Here is a 14,128-nt window from a genome sequence, read left to right as displayed (position 1 = left end):
GAGATATAGGAAATGTTTTGGTTTTGCCAGAACTTTAATGGCTCAGAGAGAAGGCTCTTAGGTCAAGATAGCTGTCGTTTATGCACTAATCCTATTTAATTCTGAAACCATGGGCTGTGCTGTAACAAGCTCCTGGGGAGCCAGTCTGATCTGATTCTCATTTGTTGCATTAAGCGAACTCATGTGCGAGAGATTTAACATTATAAGTTTAACATCCTTATGAAATGCCCTCATTACCACCCACCCTCTAACCTCAAGGGAGCAGAAAAGCAGAAGACTATAGAACAGAATAAAATAGTTAATTTGAAGACACAGTCTCTGCTCTTTGATGATAGCAGCTTTAAGATGCGCCCCTGCCAAGATATTTTAATTCACAGTGTCCCCATAAGTTACAAATGTGTAAATACTCCGTATCTTTTTTTAGAAGAGAAATTTTTGGGGGGAATTTTGGAGAGGCAAGACCTTGATACCAAAGATTTTTTTCTGCCTCTTGTAAAATAGACTTTTAAGGATAGACCTAATAGCTTGTGGCTAGTAATACAGTACTTGATTCAAATAATAAAACCTTTTATGCTGCCCATGTTGTTACTTGAAGCCGTCATGGGACAGCTGAAGCCTTCTAGGAAGCAGAGCTACTGGCGTAGCTTACCAGACCACAGGAAAGTGAATGCCACTCTCAGAAGGGAGACCACTGTCCCAAAAGCAGCCGTTTCCCAACATTTTAACATTTCACGTGGAAATGAACATAATGTACATTACAGTGGTGATTGCTACTGGAAAGCAAAGGCAGCAGTGTTTTATGAGCCCAGCTAATGAAAACCCCCATAGCTTAAATCCAGATTATTTTGTGACTATGACAGATGACAAGAAAGCTTAGGTTTCATGGTAGGGATGTTGAAATATCTGACATAATTTAATGTATATTTTTTTTTTTTTTTTAGAAAACAGTTTATTCCAAGTAGAGTTAACACTGAGCCCTTTGTGCAGAGAGGCTTGTAACATCTGTGTAGCCACAGCTGCAGACCTGGGGCGCTTTCAGCTCTTTCTCAAATCACTAGTCTTCTGCTTAATGGTTTTTTTCCTCCATAAGTCACACTGATTTCCAAGAATTCCTAGAAGTTTTGCTCTATTTGTTAGTAGCGCTGCAAAAATCTACACTGTAGCCTTTATCCCATGCAAACTCCTGAAGCGTATCCTGTTTGTTTCACTGTGGACCGCAGACAGGGACGTCTAAAGTAGCTATGAAGCAATTGTATTATTTTCAACAAAGTACTGTATTTATAACATGAGGTTTCTCTAAATATATCCTCAGCGAACTGGTAGTAATACTGGCAATTTTTTATAGCAAAGTGGTATTTGAAGTTCCTCGAGGAAGGGGGATTGTCCGGCACTGCAGTCTGGTGTCATCTACAAGTATGAAATGTTACATGACAGATTAGGAGCTCCTGTTCTTCAGCTTCATAGCAGGATATAATAATTACTCTGTATCACAGTCAGTTTCTTCCTGCCCCAAGGCAGTTGATGGCTGATGGTGTGCCTTCTAAGTATGGAAAGATTTCTTGTCTACATCGTAATCACACTTGCTACTGCTCTGAGTAACATTAGGGAATGGTCTTTAGCAGCTATATGCCTCTCTTGAAAAATACAGAATTGCACACAGCAAACAGTACCAGATGTTTCAGATTTTCTGCAGAACCCACTGAGAACTGGGACAGCCACTGACTGAGGCTGGCGTTTTGGAAGCTCTAGCTGCGCAGACAGCTGTGCCATTTCTTTTTGCTTGGTGATGACAATTTTTCAGTTTGTCCACATGCCAGGTTATGTCGCTTTTCTACCACTTGGCTGGTTACAGTAGTTTTCACACTGCCTACAATATCAGTAAAAGGACATTAGAATTTTAGTCTGCATAACTGAGACTTGCAAAAGAGCAGCTGAGCTGGGCATCCTTCTCAAATGCTAAATGTCAAGCATTTAATCATCCAGGCATTCCTAATAATTTTTCTTCACTTGTTTTTAGGGATGACAGTAAGATAAAGAAACAAGATGCCCCAGCCCACTGTGCTCTTCACTGTTGTAAGGATGGGCCGGTAAGAAATGGTCATATTGGGCAGCGGCCACCCTCCATCAACCCGGAGAGACTAAAAGATTTTGCTGAGGAAGACTACCTGAACGGGGACGTGAAGACCTGGGAGATGAAGATAGTGAGTCGTAACGAGGAGTTGCTTGGGGATGCCCATTCCCGAATCCCTCAGAAAAGCAGTAAGACCAGCCTGTCAAGCTATAACAAGCTGATTCGATTTGAAGACATTAGTGCAGCAGCTTTCAAAATCCAGTGCGGTGTTCAGAAGACACCCTGCATGGTAGGGAATTTTTGTAGATCAACATTCTCTAAATCCTTCCTTTAAATGACCGAGATGACTGATATTTGTATTAGTTGTCATCATCTGTCAATAATAATTTTCTTCTTATCTCTTCACACTAATGTAAATCCTCAAATATAGCAGTGACCTGTTAAAAAAGTATAAATGGCATTAGGCATTGGCTTAATGCACTGCAATATTATGAACCTAGAATGTGCAAACACACGCAGCATGGGTGGTGAGAGGGCCTTGGAGGAAGGAGGGAGCACACCCAGGTGGCTGTGTCACCTCACTTTGCACCTCGTGTCACCAAGCCCACATAGCACGCGCACACAGCTCTAGGCTGAGCGTTCGTGCTTCGCTTGTATTGTGTGGAGAGGCTATCCCAGGAAGAGAACATGAGCGTTTCTGTTGCAGCTAATGAGCTGGGGACTGTGAGTACTGCACTTTGGCAGTTGACAACCCTGGTCATACTTGTCAGTTCAGTTAAGTGCTGCTTTTTAAAGGTAGGTCAGTGGGCAAGGAGAGAGAGAGAGGCCTGACTTGATTTGCACAGCAGACCTAGCCAGCTTGGGGCCACATGCATGTCTGCCAAGGACCTGTACTTGTGGGCACCTTGGCCAGCTGGGTCACTGCAGAACCTTGCTCACACCCTCTGCTCACATGGATGAGGCCAGCAACTCAAAATTAGCAGCACCTGCATCTCAAATCAACCCTAAGAGCCATTTGCTTGGCCACAAAGTTTTGCTGCTACTCTTAAAACTGAAATGACCGCCATACCCTAATGTGAGGAAAGGTGAGACTGCATCTGGGATACATCTTCTGCTCCCGCAGATATCCACATAATGGGAAATTTTTCATAAAGTGGTCATGCTCTTTCCAAGTAGTTTAATTCTTTTTGGCCAATTCTCACCATTGGTTCTTAGGCAGCATTGCCCCTTAACTTAAGTAACTCATTTTTCTTGGGTATCCCTGACAGATTAATGCTGCACAGTTATGTGCCCTTTCTGCTTTCACTGTGCCAAGCTAAATAGGCTAACTTTCTTTGGCCTTGTTTATGAAATAAGATCTTAGAACGATTATACTAGTGGAAAACCTATCTCCCTATTTGCCTTGGTGTGTAAATAACCTGTGACTGTTGCTATCCATAATAATATTCATGCAGAAGTTATTAGTATACATTCCATGCATAAATTCAAAAGGAAAATATTTAAAGCACAATGCTGTGCCCAAGAAAACACAAGTAACTTTTATTTTACTTCCTCATCAATGAGAAGACTTCCTTCCATATATACATATATATTTGGCTAAGAAAACAAGCAGAGCTAAAAAAGCACTCAACTAATTGAATGAGTTTATGCAGCCTGCAGTTTCATTCCTAATCTTCAAGTAAACCCAAGGGTGAAGCACCCCACTGGAGGGGAGCATGCCTGAAGCTGAGACATGGCACCATGAATGATAGTAAGACATCTGGTAAAGGCTGTGGCTATGGGGGGGGGGGAAAAAAATGAGGATTTTAGCATTAAATCTGACAGTTGCTTTGGCTGCCAATGTAGGGGCTTCAGATGTTGTTTTGTGGATTTATGGATGCCACGTGGAGGCTGCATTGGGGTGTGTTGTATGTTAGACGCAGAATCTCTAGTTGCTAGACAAGATCAAGATGACAAAAGGGGAAAGCTACTGGGAAGGAGGTTCACTGAGTCTTACAAGGTCACACATGAGGTTAGTGCAGCTGAAGTAGCACGGATACCTTCTCTCTTTTTATTGTTAGGGGTAATTGCTATATTTAGGTCCGATGAAAAAAACAACTCAGTTAAAGGAATGATTTGAAGCAGGGAAGGATAACCTACAGAATTTAATTACTGAGTGTCAAAATTCAAAATAGAAACATCTGAAGTACACCATTTCTGTGTTACAGAGTGAATTAATGAGGTATATTTTAAATGCAGGAGCCTTAGCAATTTTTACAAAGTCACAAGATAGTCTCCTTAGAGCAATTTTGTCATTGTTTGCTGTAGAATCTAAGATGCTCTACAAAAGCAAATATGGTAAAACTAATGTGAAGAACCAGGGAAGAAGTATCATTTTTTTCCAGTGATTTTGTCCTATTTTGCTTAGGTGTTCTTCACAGTTTAGGCTGGTATCCTACTAGTTTACTCAGAACTTTGCACTCTTTCAGTTCTGCAGCCAGATATGCACAGTGAGTGAAAAATCTATGCTCTTATATTTGCAGGATTTTCAGAAACAACATAAAGAATCTGGCCCCACCTATAGGTGAGGAAGTTAATAAATGTAAATCCTGGAAAGCCTGGAAGCATTCATTTGAATATTTAATTATAGATTTGAATTTTACAAATATTTGAATGTTTAGTTTAATCGAAGCAGGTACCTGTTTCAGGTATGTTTAGTTTGCAGAAATCTCTAATGCTTTTAAAGTCCCACTTTACTAGGACTGGTAAACATATAAAACTATCCAGTTATTATAACTCTTTATATGTACACTTGTACATATAGACACTTGCATGCCTTTTGAGACAGATATTTAAAAGATCTTGCCAGGATGTCCTTTAATCTATCTGTTTCTGTGACTTGTCACAAAACAAGGTCTTGATTCCCTAAATCCACAAGTCTTCACTCCCATTTGCAGCTGATTGAAATTGGGTACCAATTCTATAGAGTTGCTGGATCTGTACTTAATAAGAAATGTTGTTTAAAAAAAAAATAAAACAAAATTTAAAAAGAACACAAAATAGCAACAGATAAGATTGTATTATATTATTGTGTAATAATATTTTTCCTTTTTAATTTTTCCACTTCCACTTTTTCCATCTCTGTAATAATACTTCTGTACTCCAGTATTCTAGACTGTCCAAGCAGTATGCAGTGGACATCTACCTAAAGAAAGAGTTCCTCCAGTACACGGGATCTGTGAAGGAACGAGGTGTGCTCCATCTTCTGACATCCCTGCCCCAGGTATGACAAAATGTCCATGCTCAAAAAGACTCAATAGATCACTCTGCTTTGCAAAAATTGAGCAGAAGCAAAACTAGTCTTAACTGTAATATCTGTAGACTGCCTGTGTTTCTCTACTTTTGAACCACTGTGCTGTTGAAGCACATTGTGCTTAACCTATTTTGCATCTATTGCATAGATAAGTCTACAAATGCCTGAATGTAAAATGTTTTACTTCTTTATTTACACTTGACAAATCTACTGGATTTTTTTGGTAATGTGCTAAAAAATATTTGAAAGAAGAGTTTGCAAAATGTAAGCTTCAGCATTTTTCTTTAACGTTTGGATAAAGGTGTTTTTATCTGTATTATTGTTCTGGCATGTTGAAGTCATGACGAAATCAAGTCACAGTAATTAATCTAGACCACTGATGGATTATGTAATGAATTTTAATACCATTACATGACTCATTTATCATCTGTCGTAGGAGTTTATTGAGTTTCTGTAATAGTAATAACTATAATTGGCATGATAGTTTCTGAACTTCAGTTAGTTTAGTTGGTTATTCTTGCACTCTTGCAGTAATATGAATAATGAATAAGAATTTCTTCTGTTACAAGAAAACTTGAAATGAAATTATTTCCTAAAGGCAGGGAAGAAGGACCAGATAAGGTTTCTTTTGGAGTTTAGATGGAGTTTTGCAGCTAATTCCAACAGAACAAGAATTGAACCTAGAGAAGTAAATGAAAATAGAATGAAATTATCCTATGCTAACTTTGTGTGTAGGTCCTAAGATCACCCAGGCATGCATATACTGTATCATAATACCACTGTATGATCAGGCAGTACAGAGGAAAAAAAAAGGCTAAAAGTCTGGTAGGAGGAGGTCAGACCACTAGACTGATCCATGATCATATGGGACACTACATAATGTGACACTACATAATGTGCAGTAAGTAAACCTGTTTTGTAGGATCAGCAAAGAAAGGGGGTGATCGTGGCTTCGGACAGTAACTTCTCCATGGCTGTTGCTTACCATGCCTCAGAGCTCCATATTCCAGTGTTTGTCATCATGCCAACCAGCACTTCCCCTGCCAGAGTGAAAACGTGCCGTGACTACGGCGCCATGGTCATCTCCTATGGCACCACCACCAAGGATTCCCAGCTGCATGCGAGGAGGCTGGCACAGGAGAACAGCTATCTCTACCTCGAAGAGTAAGTGGGAAGCTAGATTGATTACAACGATTACGTAAGCACATAGCTCTGCAGAGACAGTTATTTCCCTGAGTTATCATAAATTTAAGATTTGATCCAAGGTCATCAAAAGGTTTCTCTTACCTGGCACATGGACAGTTGTATGTTTTCAGGTACAAATCATGAATCCCCATGGAGATCAAAATGAAACATCCTCCCACAAATTAGACAAATGGGCATAGTGTGGGCTGGTATTACACTGTGTGCTGTATTACTTTTTTTTATGAAACTCTATCAGCATGCATTGAGATCAGCATTCTTTTTTGTTCTCTCTCTTTGGAGCAAGGTCATTAAAAGCCAACCTTTAATGCAGAGGGTTCAGTGACACAGTGTAAAGCAAGGAATGATTCATGCTGTGGAGATTTCCGCCTATCTGCTATGTCTGACAAAACTGGGATACTAGCTTGAAAGAAGGTGATTAAGGGGAGACTTCACTTATGTTTAAAGTAGATTATAAATTTAAGTTTGTGCACTACCTGAGGTCATTGAATAAGCCGGATCTAATAGAAAGATTATTAGAACAGGAAAAGACAGGTAGAAATATTTAGAATTGTGCTACTTCCCTCCTTTCCTTTTCTTCCTACAGTCTTTTCTGTCTTTTTCCTCCCTTTTCTATTTTTCTTGCCCTTTTCCAAGTAAAACCATCAGAAGGGTGGAGGGGGTGAATCATTAGCATGACATAAGCAGCAGCTATGTTCATGCACAACAGCAGCTGCTGTGCTGGCCCGTTCAGCTCCTTCCCCACCGCCTCTGCTGCCGTGGGGCTGATCGGCCCCTTGGTGTTTGCCCGTTCCTGCTCGCCTCTTGGGCACTGCTTACAATAAACTTAGTGATACTGATAATTAAGGTAATATTCCTTAGAAAGAGCATCACAGAATGAGTAAAGTGGGAAAGTCCTTAGTTCTTTCCTTGTTGGTTTTTACATATCCACTTTGTTTTGGTCAAATGATACTAGAAACTCTGCATTTCAATGACAGGGCCAGCTGTGTCACCAGCTAGTGCTGGACTGGGCTATTTGGTACACCTCGGTTGTCACCAAGGGCAGAATCTGGTCTCACACTAAGACTTTCAAAGAAATCCAAGGGAATTAATGCCCTAGATCCCACTGAATTTTAAATACATTGAGACTCCTAGACAGCTTTCTGTAACCTTTTGATGTCAAAATTGCTGTTAGCCATTTTGTCAATTGGTGTGTTAACTGCTAGCTGTATTTCACCACACATCACACTTAGGCATTAGAACTAAATTGCCTTATTGTCATTACAAGTTTAATTCTGCTCCCCAAATAATTCTTTATTTTACAGAGGGTAGATTCTCTACGTTCATAAAATTCCAGGGACTATGCAAGAAAAGGGCTTCAATATCTAGATCCAAACAATTCTAAAAGTATACATTGCAGTTAATAAGAGCTCAGCATTCAGCTTTACTGTATCCAAGTTACAAAAAAAAAAAAAAAAAAAAAAGGATATTCAGTCTATTGCTATGTTTAATTAAATCCTAAGACTTCGAACATAGTTTTTCACATTCGAGGCAGGGAAGACCAATATCATGTTTATGAATCTTTTCATAACAAGTTGCATGAAACATGAGTACTCAGTATAGACTGAGAGAGCTTTCTCAGTGAGAGATGTTTATATGATATGGCCAGTCTTCTTGCAGGTGTGTGCACCACACTTTGATCTGATTTGACTAGCTGATCTCCTGTGCTTTAGAAGAGAACTTCTGAAAGGAAATTTTGTTTTGTTTTATTTTGTTTATTGTACTTTATTTCCAATCGTGTCCTGTCCTTTTTCTACCTTGCCTAAAATCCTCAGTGATTTGTTCCTTAGCAGACGGAAAAACCACAGTAATGTTTTTCCAAATATCAAATGCATTCCCAGGCAATAAATCTGCACTATTAAGGGGTTGACTTTGTATTAATTAGTCACTGGATAGAAGAAGAGGCAAAAAAAGAAAAAGGTAAGAAGTGAATGGTCAAAACAGTGGAAAGATCCAACCCCTGTCCTGTTGCAAGCTAGTACAGATGAAACCACAGAGCTGACGCTTATTTATTAATCACACTGGTGGCAACGTTGCTCAAAAGGGGTGGCTTTACAGGACCTCTGGATTTCCTTAACCACCAATTGATTCTTTCTTTTCCAAAGTAAACACTACACGAGTGACTTCTACTTTACCTGTAGCGTGTCATGTCCCGCAGTTGGGTGTGTCAGTATCGGTTCTTCATATTTCCTGATTGCAATTAAATGCTGAGTTAGGAAAAGCAGGAGGCAAGTGTTCAGTTCTGGGAGGGAAACTTTTTATCTAGTTGCAACTGGGACTGGAAGTTCCAGGAAGGAAATTCAATTTTTTAAACTGGAATTCAACCATGCCATCTACATAATCACTGCTCACATAACATGGGGTCAGAACTTCATTATATATTTAATTGGAAGATTGGCCCACAAAGTGACACAGTACCTCTGGGGGAATGTGAGAGAATGACTGGGTTGTGAATCAGAGAGGGAAGAGTGTCACAGATTGAATTGCTCACCTTCCTTCCTTGAGTGTCCTCTTTTACCTTGTGTAAATCCATATCCAAATACTGAGCAGACCTCTCCCTTATTCATGTGTGATCTAGCTAGTCTGTTACTCTAGGAAGCCCAGCTGGTTCCCTAAACTGGGAGGACAAAACCTAAAAAAAAAATGTCACATCAAACTTTAATTGGGAGACTGAAGCCTCGAGAATGGTCCTCAATTGCTGGTTTAGAAGGCAAACAGCGAGATTCCTAGCTGTGACTCAAAAATGCTAATTTAAATATACTGATTTAATTTCTCCTTTTTCCTGCTTTCTTCTTCCTTTATTCCTTACATATTTTTATGGCATATGATAGTGAAAGGGAGATGTATAAAAAAATAACTTATTTTTATTACAAAAAGCTGAAGGCTACTCTGTGAACTGCTGTTTTAGTTAAATGTTAGCAGGAAAAATGTGGTTGTCTAGAACAGTCATTCAAATTGCTTCAGAAGACCGGTGATCTATCCTGTCATGTATAAAAAAAGAGAAGAAACCTCCCTTGGTAGCTTCGTAAAGATGCTTGAATTCAAGGGTTCCGTTAGCCATTCCACTGTGATTTCTTGCCTTAGTCTTTACTTCCGTTAAGGGGTAGAATTTCATTCCCCTCATCCTTTCCTGTGTGGTCACACTGGCTTTTGCCCAGAGGCATTTGCTGGATATTTGAAGCGATTTCTCAAGAGGGCCTTAGTCTCCACCTCAAAGGCAATCTGGGCCCCTTGCTGAGACTCTCTGTGCAGGTCTAACAGGATTAGAACAGCACAACTTCTTAGTTCTAGATTGCACTGGGTAAAGCAAAACAAATGAAATCCCTGGAGCTGTAATTCTGTTTGGTTATCCATCTGCCAGGAAAAGCAGAATGTACAGGCACCAGCAGTCTCATATTTTTCATTCATATATCATTTTTACATAATATTTACATTTTTGCTAACTTTTAACTAAAATCCAAAACAGCTTTTAGAAATAGATATAAATTAATAATGTAATTTACTATAAAGACTTTTCTCTAGTCTTTTTTTTACTCTGTTTGCCTCTATTCTGCTTATTCAACTGCGAAAGTGTTTTACCAGTAAGTATTTTGGCAGAATAAATGCTCCTCTTACCTTCGCATTACTTTGGAAGACCTCACAGAAGGATATCAGATGTTGGCCCTGGACTGTGGAAAGACTTAACTCTGCACTAGTCTGTTTGGTATCTAAGAAGGTGAACACAAGGCTTAAATTTCATGAAAAAACATTTTTATTAGGAACAATAAATTCCACTTGTAAATAAAGAGAGAAGGTCTTTCCAGTCTTTGCTTTTGGTTCTTCACTACAACATTGAAAGTTCATGAAGCTTAAGGAGGTACTGGCAATGAGAGAAGGACTTTTGTCCTCATCAGATCTGTATTTACCTGATAGGAGTAACAGCAAGGATATATGTGCTCTTCAGCCTGCTGGCTGTTTAAGTCAGGCTGGAGTCAGGCGAGTTCTCCTTGATTGCTAATTACCACTTTAATCGCAGCCTTCTCTCCTGCACGAAAACTCACTGTCCTGTTGAGCCCAGATGAGTGCTAATTCAGCTATCTTGAAATGCTTGCTGACGTGGTTGCAACCGAAGGATTTGTGCCTCTGTTTTTCAGAAGGTTTTTTCCTCTGACATGATTTCATTTTGCAAATTGGTTACACACTATTTTGAAAAAACATCAGAATCAAAGCCTGTCACAGTCTGTTTGATGGCAGGGACCCTTTGCATTGCCTCCTGGCCCGATCATGCTACTGATGTACTCTCATGTGTAGCTTTTCTGCTGAATCATATCTTTAAAGGAACAGATGGAAGTGTTATGTTGCTGAGCTGTGTCTCTCCTTCCTGCAGAGAGGACAGTGCTGCCTACCTGTCCGGCCTGGGCACGGTGGGGCTGGAGATGTACGAGCAGGTGCCCAAGCTGGACGCGGTGGTTTTCCCTGCAGGAGGGCACTGCGGTCTGCTGGCAGGGTCGGCTGCTGCACTCAAGCATCTCAACCCACATATCTCGGTGATTGTAAGTTCCCCTTTGCCTTTGATCTGTCCTATTTTGACAGGTTTCACTCCCTACCAGTGGGATTTCCAAAAGGCCCTAGTCTCTGCTGAGACACGGGGAGAGTCTCTATGTGCCCTGTTCAGGAGCCCTCTATGCCCATGGTGTCTGCCCAGGAGAAGGGTATCTGAGACGTTGGAAAGTCTGCCGACTCTTGGCTGGATTTAAAATATATACATATATACACACACGTGTGTGTGTATATATATATATATATATATATATATGTATATATATCGGAATGCTCTTCCAAAATAGATCAAATCCAGTTCTATGTTTTGGATTCATTTCTTACTGGACAACTTTGGCCCTGAAAACTTCACAAGATAAGTTTAGTGACAGCATAATTATTTTGGGAAAAAGCTCTTAAAAATTTTATTACTATTTTGTATTGTTGCCATGGCTGACAATCTGACAAGCTTCCCTTGCTTAGGGGGTTGAATCTGAAAGCTTCCCTGTGCTACAACAATCCTTGAAGGCTGGCCACCCAATTGAAGAGCAGGCTTGCAGCAACCACCACTTTTATGGAGGTAATGGAATGGATTATTCTCCTAGAGGTAAAATATAAATTGTAATTGTTTCCCCAACCCGACTGAATTCCATTTGAGTTAATTCAGTTCTAACATATTTGAATGAGATCTAACCTTGAAGAATCAGAATTTCACTCATACTACTCTAAGAGCAACTTCTGACCTGTTACCTCAACACTATTCCCCACCAGTACTGCAGGGCACATGGCAAATTCTTTCTGGGAGATCTTTGCTCCTCTATTACCAGACTCATTTTTGCCACACAAAAATCAAATAACTCTATATCATATGATAGCGGTGCTACACTTGTTTTGTTTTATTCTGTTAAGGTCACAAAAAAGTCAGAACTCTTTAAAAAAAAAAATGCTGAAGATGTCTAGATCAGCCAGCTTCTTACTGTTGTATTTTGCAATCTGCAGATGTGAGTGGACATGGCTTTGGCAGCAATTCTTTGCAGCTCACTGGGAAACTCGTAGACAAGGTTGTTGCAGTGAGGTAGGTGAAGAGAAGCATTGCGATGAATGACACGGTGTGAGCGTGGCAGGGTGTGAAGAATGGGCTGTGGCAGCATACGGTCCTGTAATTTAATTGGAAAAATGGTTCTGTTTAAAAAAAATAAAATAAAAAGGCAAATATACTGCCCTGTCTTTCAGTTAATAGAATGCCTGAGATGCACATCCACCCCCAGCAGCGCAAATTTGTATACCATGAAGTGATTACGTAACCAGGAGGATAGTAAAAATTCCTTAATAAAATCTTTAATAAATAGAAGGATTGTTTGGGGCTTTTGGAGCTGTTTTTTTGTTGTTGTTGTTGTTTTGACACAATGATTTTGCCTTTAGAGAGGAAGACATCCTCATTTCAATGCTGAGATTGCTGGAGTATGAGCGAGCCACAGTCGATGCAGAAGGGGCCATTGGACTTGCAGCTTTAATTGCTGGGAAGCTCCCAGAGCTGAAGGGAAAAAGGTAAGGCAGCTACTGCAAGCCCAGAACTTAGCAGGAGCTGGCCAAAAGCATGGGCCTGAGTGTGCTTTTTCCTTGGAAACAGAGGTGAGAGAGGGTACTTGTTTTAAGGGAATGGCAGTTCTTGCCCTGAGCCAGCAATGAGCTCATCAGGGTCACTTATCGTAGACAGTGCACAGCTCAGAAAAACACACAGATCAAGGCAAACGGCAGCCCAGAGAGCAGGCAAACACGATCCTTTGCTCGTGTTCTCAAACGACTAGAGGGAAAGCCCATTGCACCCAGGCACAAGGCCTGGTCCCTGCCGGGCAGTCAGCAAGCAGAGCATGCTGCCATATCAGTCCGTTGCTTCCTCTTGTTCCCCACGTAGGAATCACCCCTGGTGTCTGTGGGACCTTGCCCTCTGTGTAAGGGAGCGAGGCGGGAGAGCAAGCCGAGAGGCCAGGTCTGCATCTGCAGTCCCTCAGTGACACCTGCCTCTCAGCTTGGAGAACTCCGCCCTGGGAAAGGGATGGGATTACCCTTGGCCTCGAGGTTGAACGTGTGCTAAGTGCCTTCTTACCTCTGGGTGTGAGTGCTCAGTGCTTAAGCAGATTGAGCCTTGGCTCAGGAGAAACCCAGAGAGTATTCAAACATGGATAGACTCAAACAACAACAACAGAATTTAAGGAACAACATAGCACACTAAAATACTAAATGAAGCAGTTTTTTCAGAACAGGCTGATAAAGTGCAGCCAGGGCAGCAACTTCAATTCAGTAACTCAGTACAGCTAAAATAAATGGGAAACTCTGCAGGATTAGGTTCAAAGGAGGTCGGATTTGGTTCTGTAGAGGATGGTATCATTTTAAAAACATTAACAATGTACAATGCAAAAAACAATTCAGACAATCTAATGCATCCACCTTTCAGGGTCCCACTTCACTCCTGCAGTAAATACTGAGAGCCAGGGAGCTGCTCTGAGATGTAACACACATTCACCAAAGAGCAATCCCAGAAGCTGTTGTCTGTGACTTGATGATTCCTTTGCACAAATCTTGACTAATCAAAAATCCTGTTTTCTTTCTCCTTTCAGAGTGGCAGTTGCCATATGCAGTGGAAACTTGGAATTACACTTGCTGCAAGAGTGCATAGCTCGTGCACTGACCCTTGATAACAGAGTGTGCAGGTTTTCCCTTGTGCTTTCTGACTGCCCAGGAGACATTGCAAAGTTACTGGAGCTTCTGGCTCGGGAGGAAGCAAGGTAAGTCAGACACAAGCAGTAGGGATATATGTGTAGTGAGGATATATAGAGAGAAAGTAGCACAGAGAGTGTTAAAGACTTGGACATTTTTCTCAATGTCATATGAAGGAAAGTAACTCCATGAAAGGTAACTTCTTTTTTTCTTTTTCTTTTTTTTTTCTTGCATTTTTGTAATTGATATTTCAATAAACCTTTTTTCCCTAACTTTTTATATCAATG

The 14,128-nt window shown here is 40.6% G+C and overlaps 1 protein-coding gene across 2 annotated transcripts in view; it reads left to right on the top strand.

Moving 5' to 3' along the window:
- LOC104574491 (uncharacterized) overlaps positions 1-14,128 on the top strand; it is a 105,205-nt gene that overhangs the window by 83,488 nt on the left and 7,589 nt on the right. For both annotated transcript variants that reach the window (XM_088526385.1, XM_088526386.1), the window contains 8 exons: positions 2,018-2,360; positions 5,217-5,333; positions 6,286-6,527; positions 10,972-11,137; positions 11,607-11,703; positions 12,123-12,198; positions 12,546-12,671; positions 13,742-13,909. In XM_088526385.1, coding sequence (XP_088382511.1) covers positions 2,018-2,360; positions 5,217-5,333; positions 6,286-6,527; positions 10,972-11,137; positions 11,607-11,703; positions 12,123-12,198; positions 12,546-12,671; positions 13,742-13,909 — 1,335 coding nt within the window. The remainder of the gene's footprint in view (positions 1-2,017; positions 2,361-5,216; positions 5,334-6,285; positions 6,528-10,971; positions 11,138-11,606; positions 11,704-12,122; positions 12,199-12,545; positions 12,672-13,741; positions 13,910-14,128) is intronic.

The sequence above is a fragment of the Tinamus guttatus genome, unplaced genomic scaffold (assembly GCF_059628265.1).
Source record: "Tinamus guttatus ecotype Peru unplaced genomic scaffold, ASM5962826v1 Tinamus_guttatus_pri_ptg000246l, whole genome shotgun sequence".
NCBI lineage: Eukaryota > Metazoa > Chordata > Aves > Tinamiformes > Tinamidae > Tinamus > Tinamus guttatus.
The sequence above is the reverse complement of the archived record's forward strand: the minus strand, read 5'-3'. Positions and strand labels throughout refer to the sequence as shown.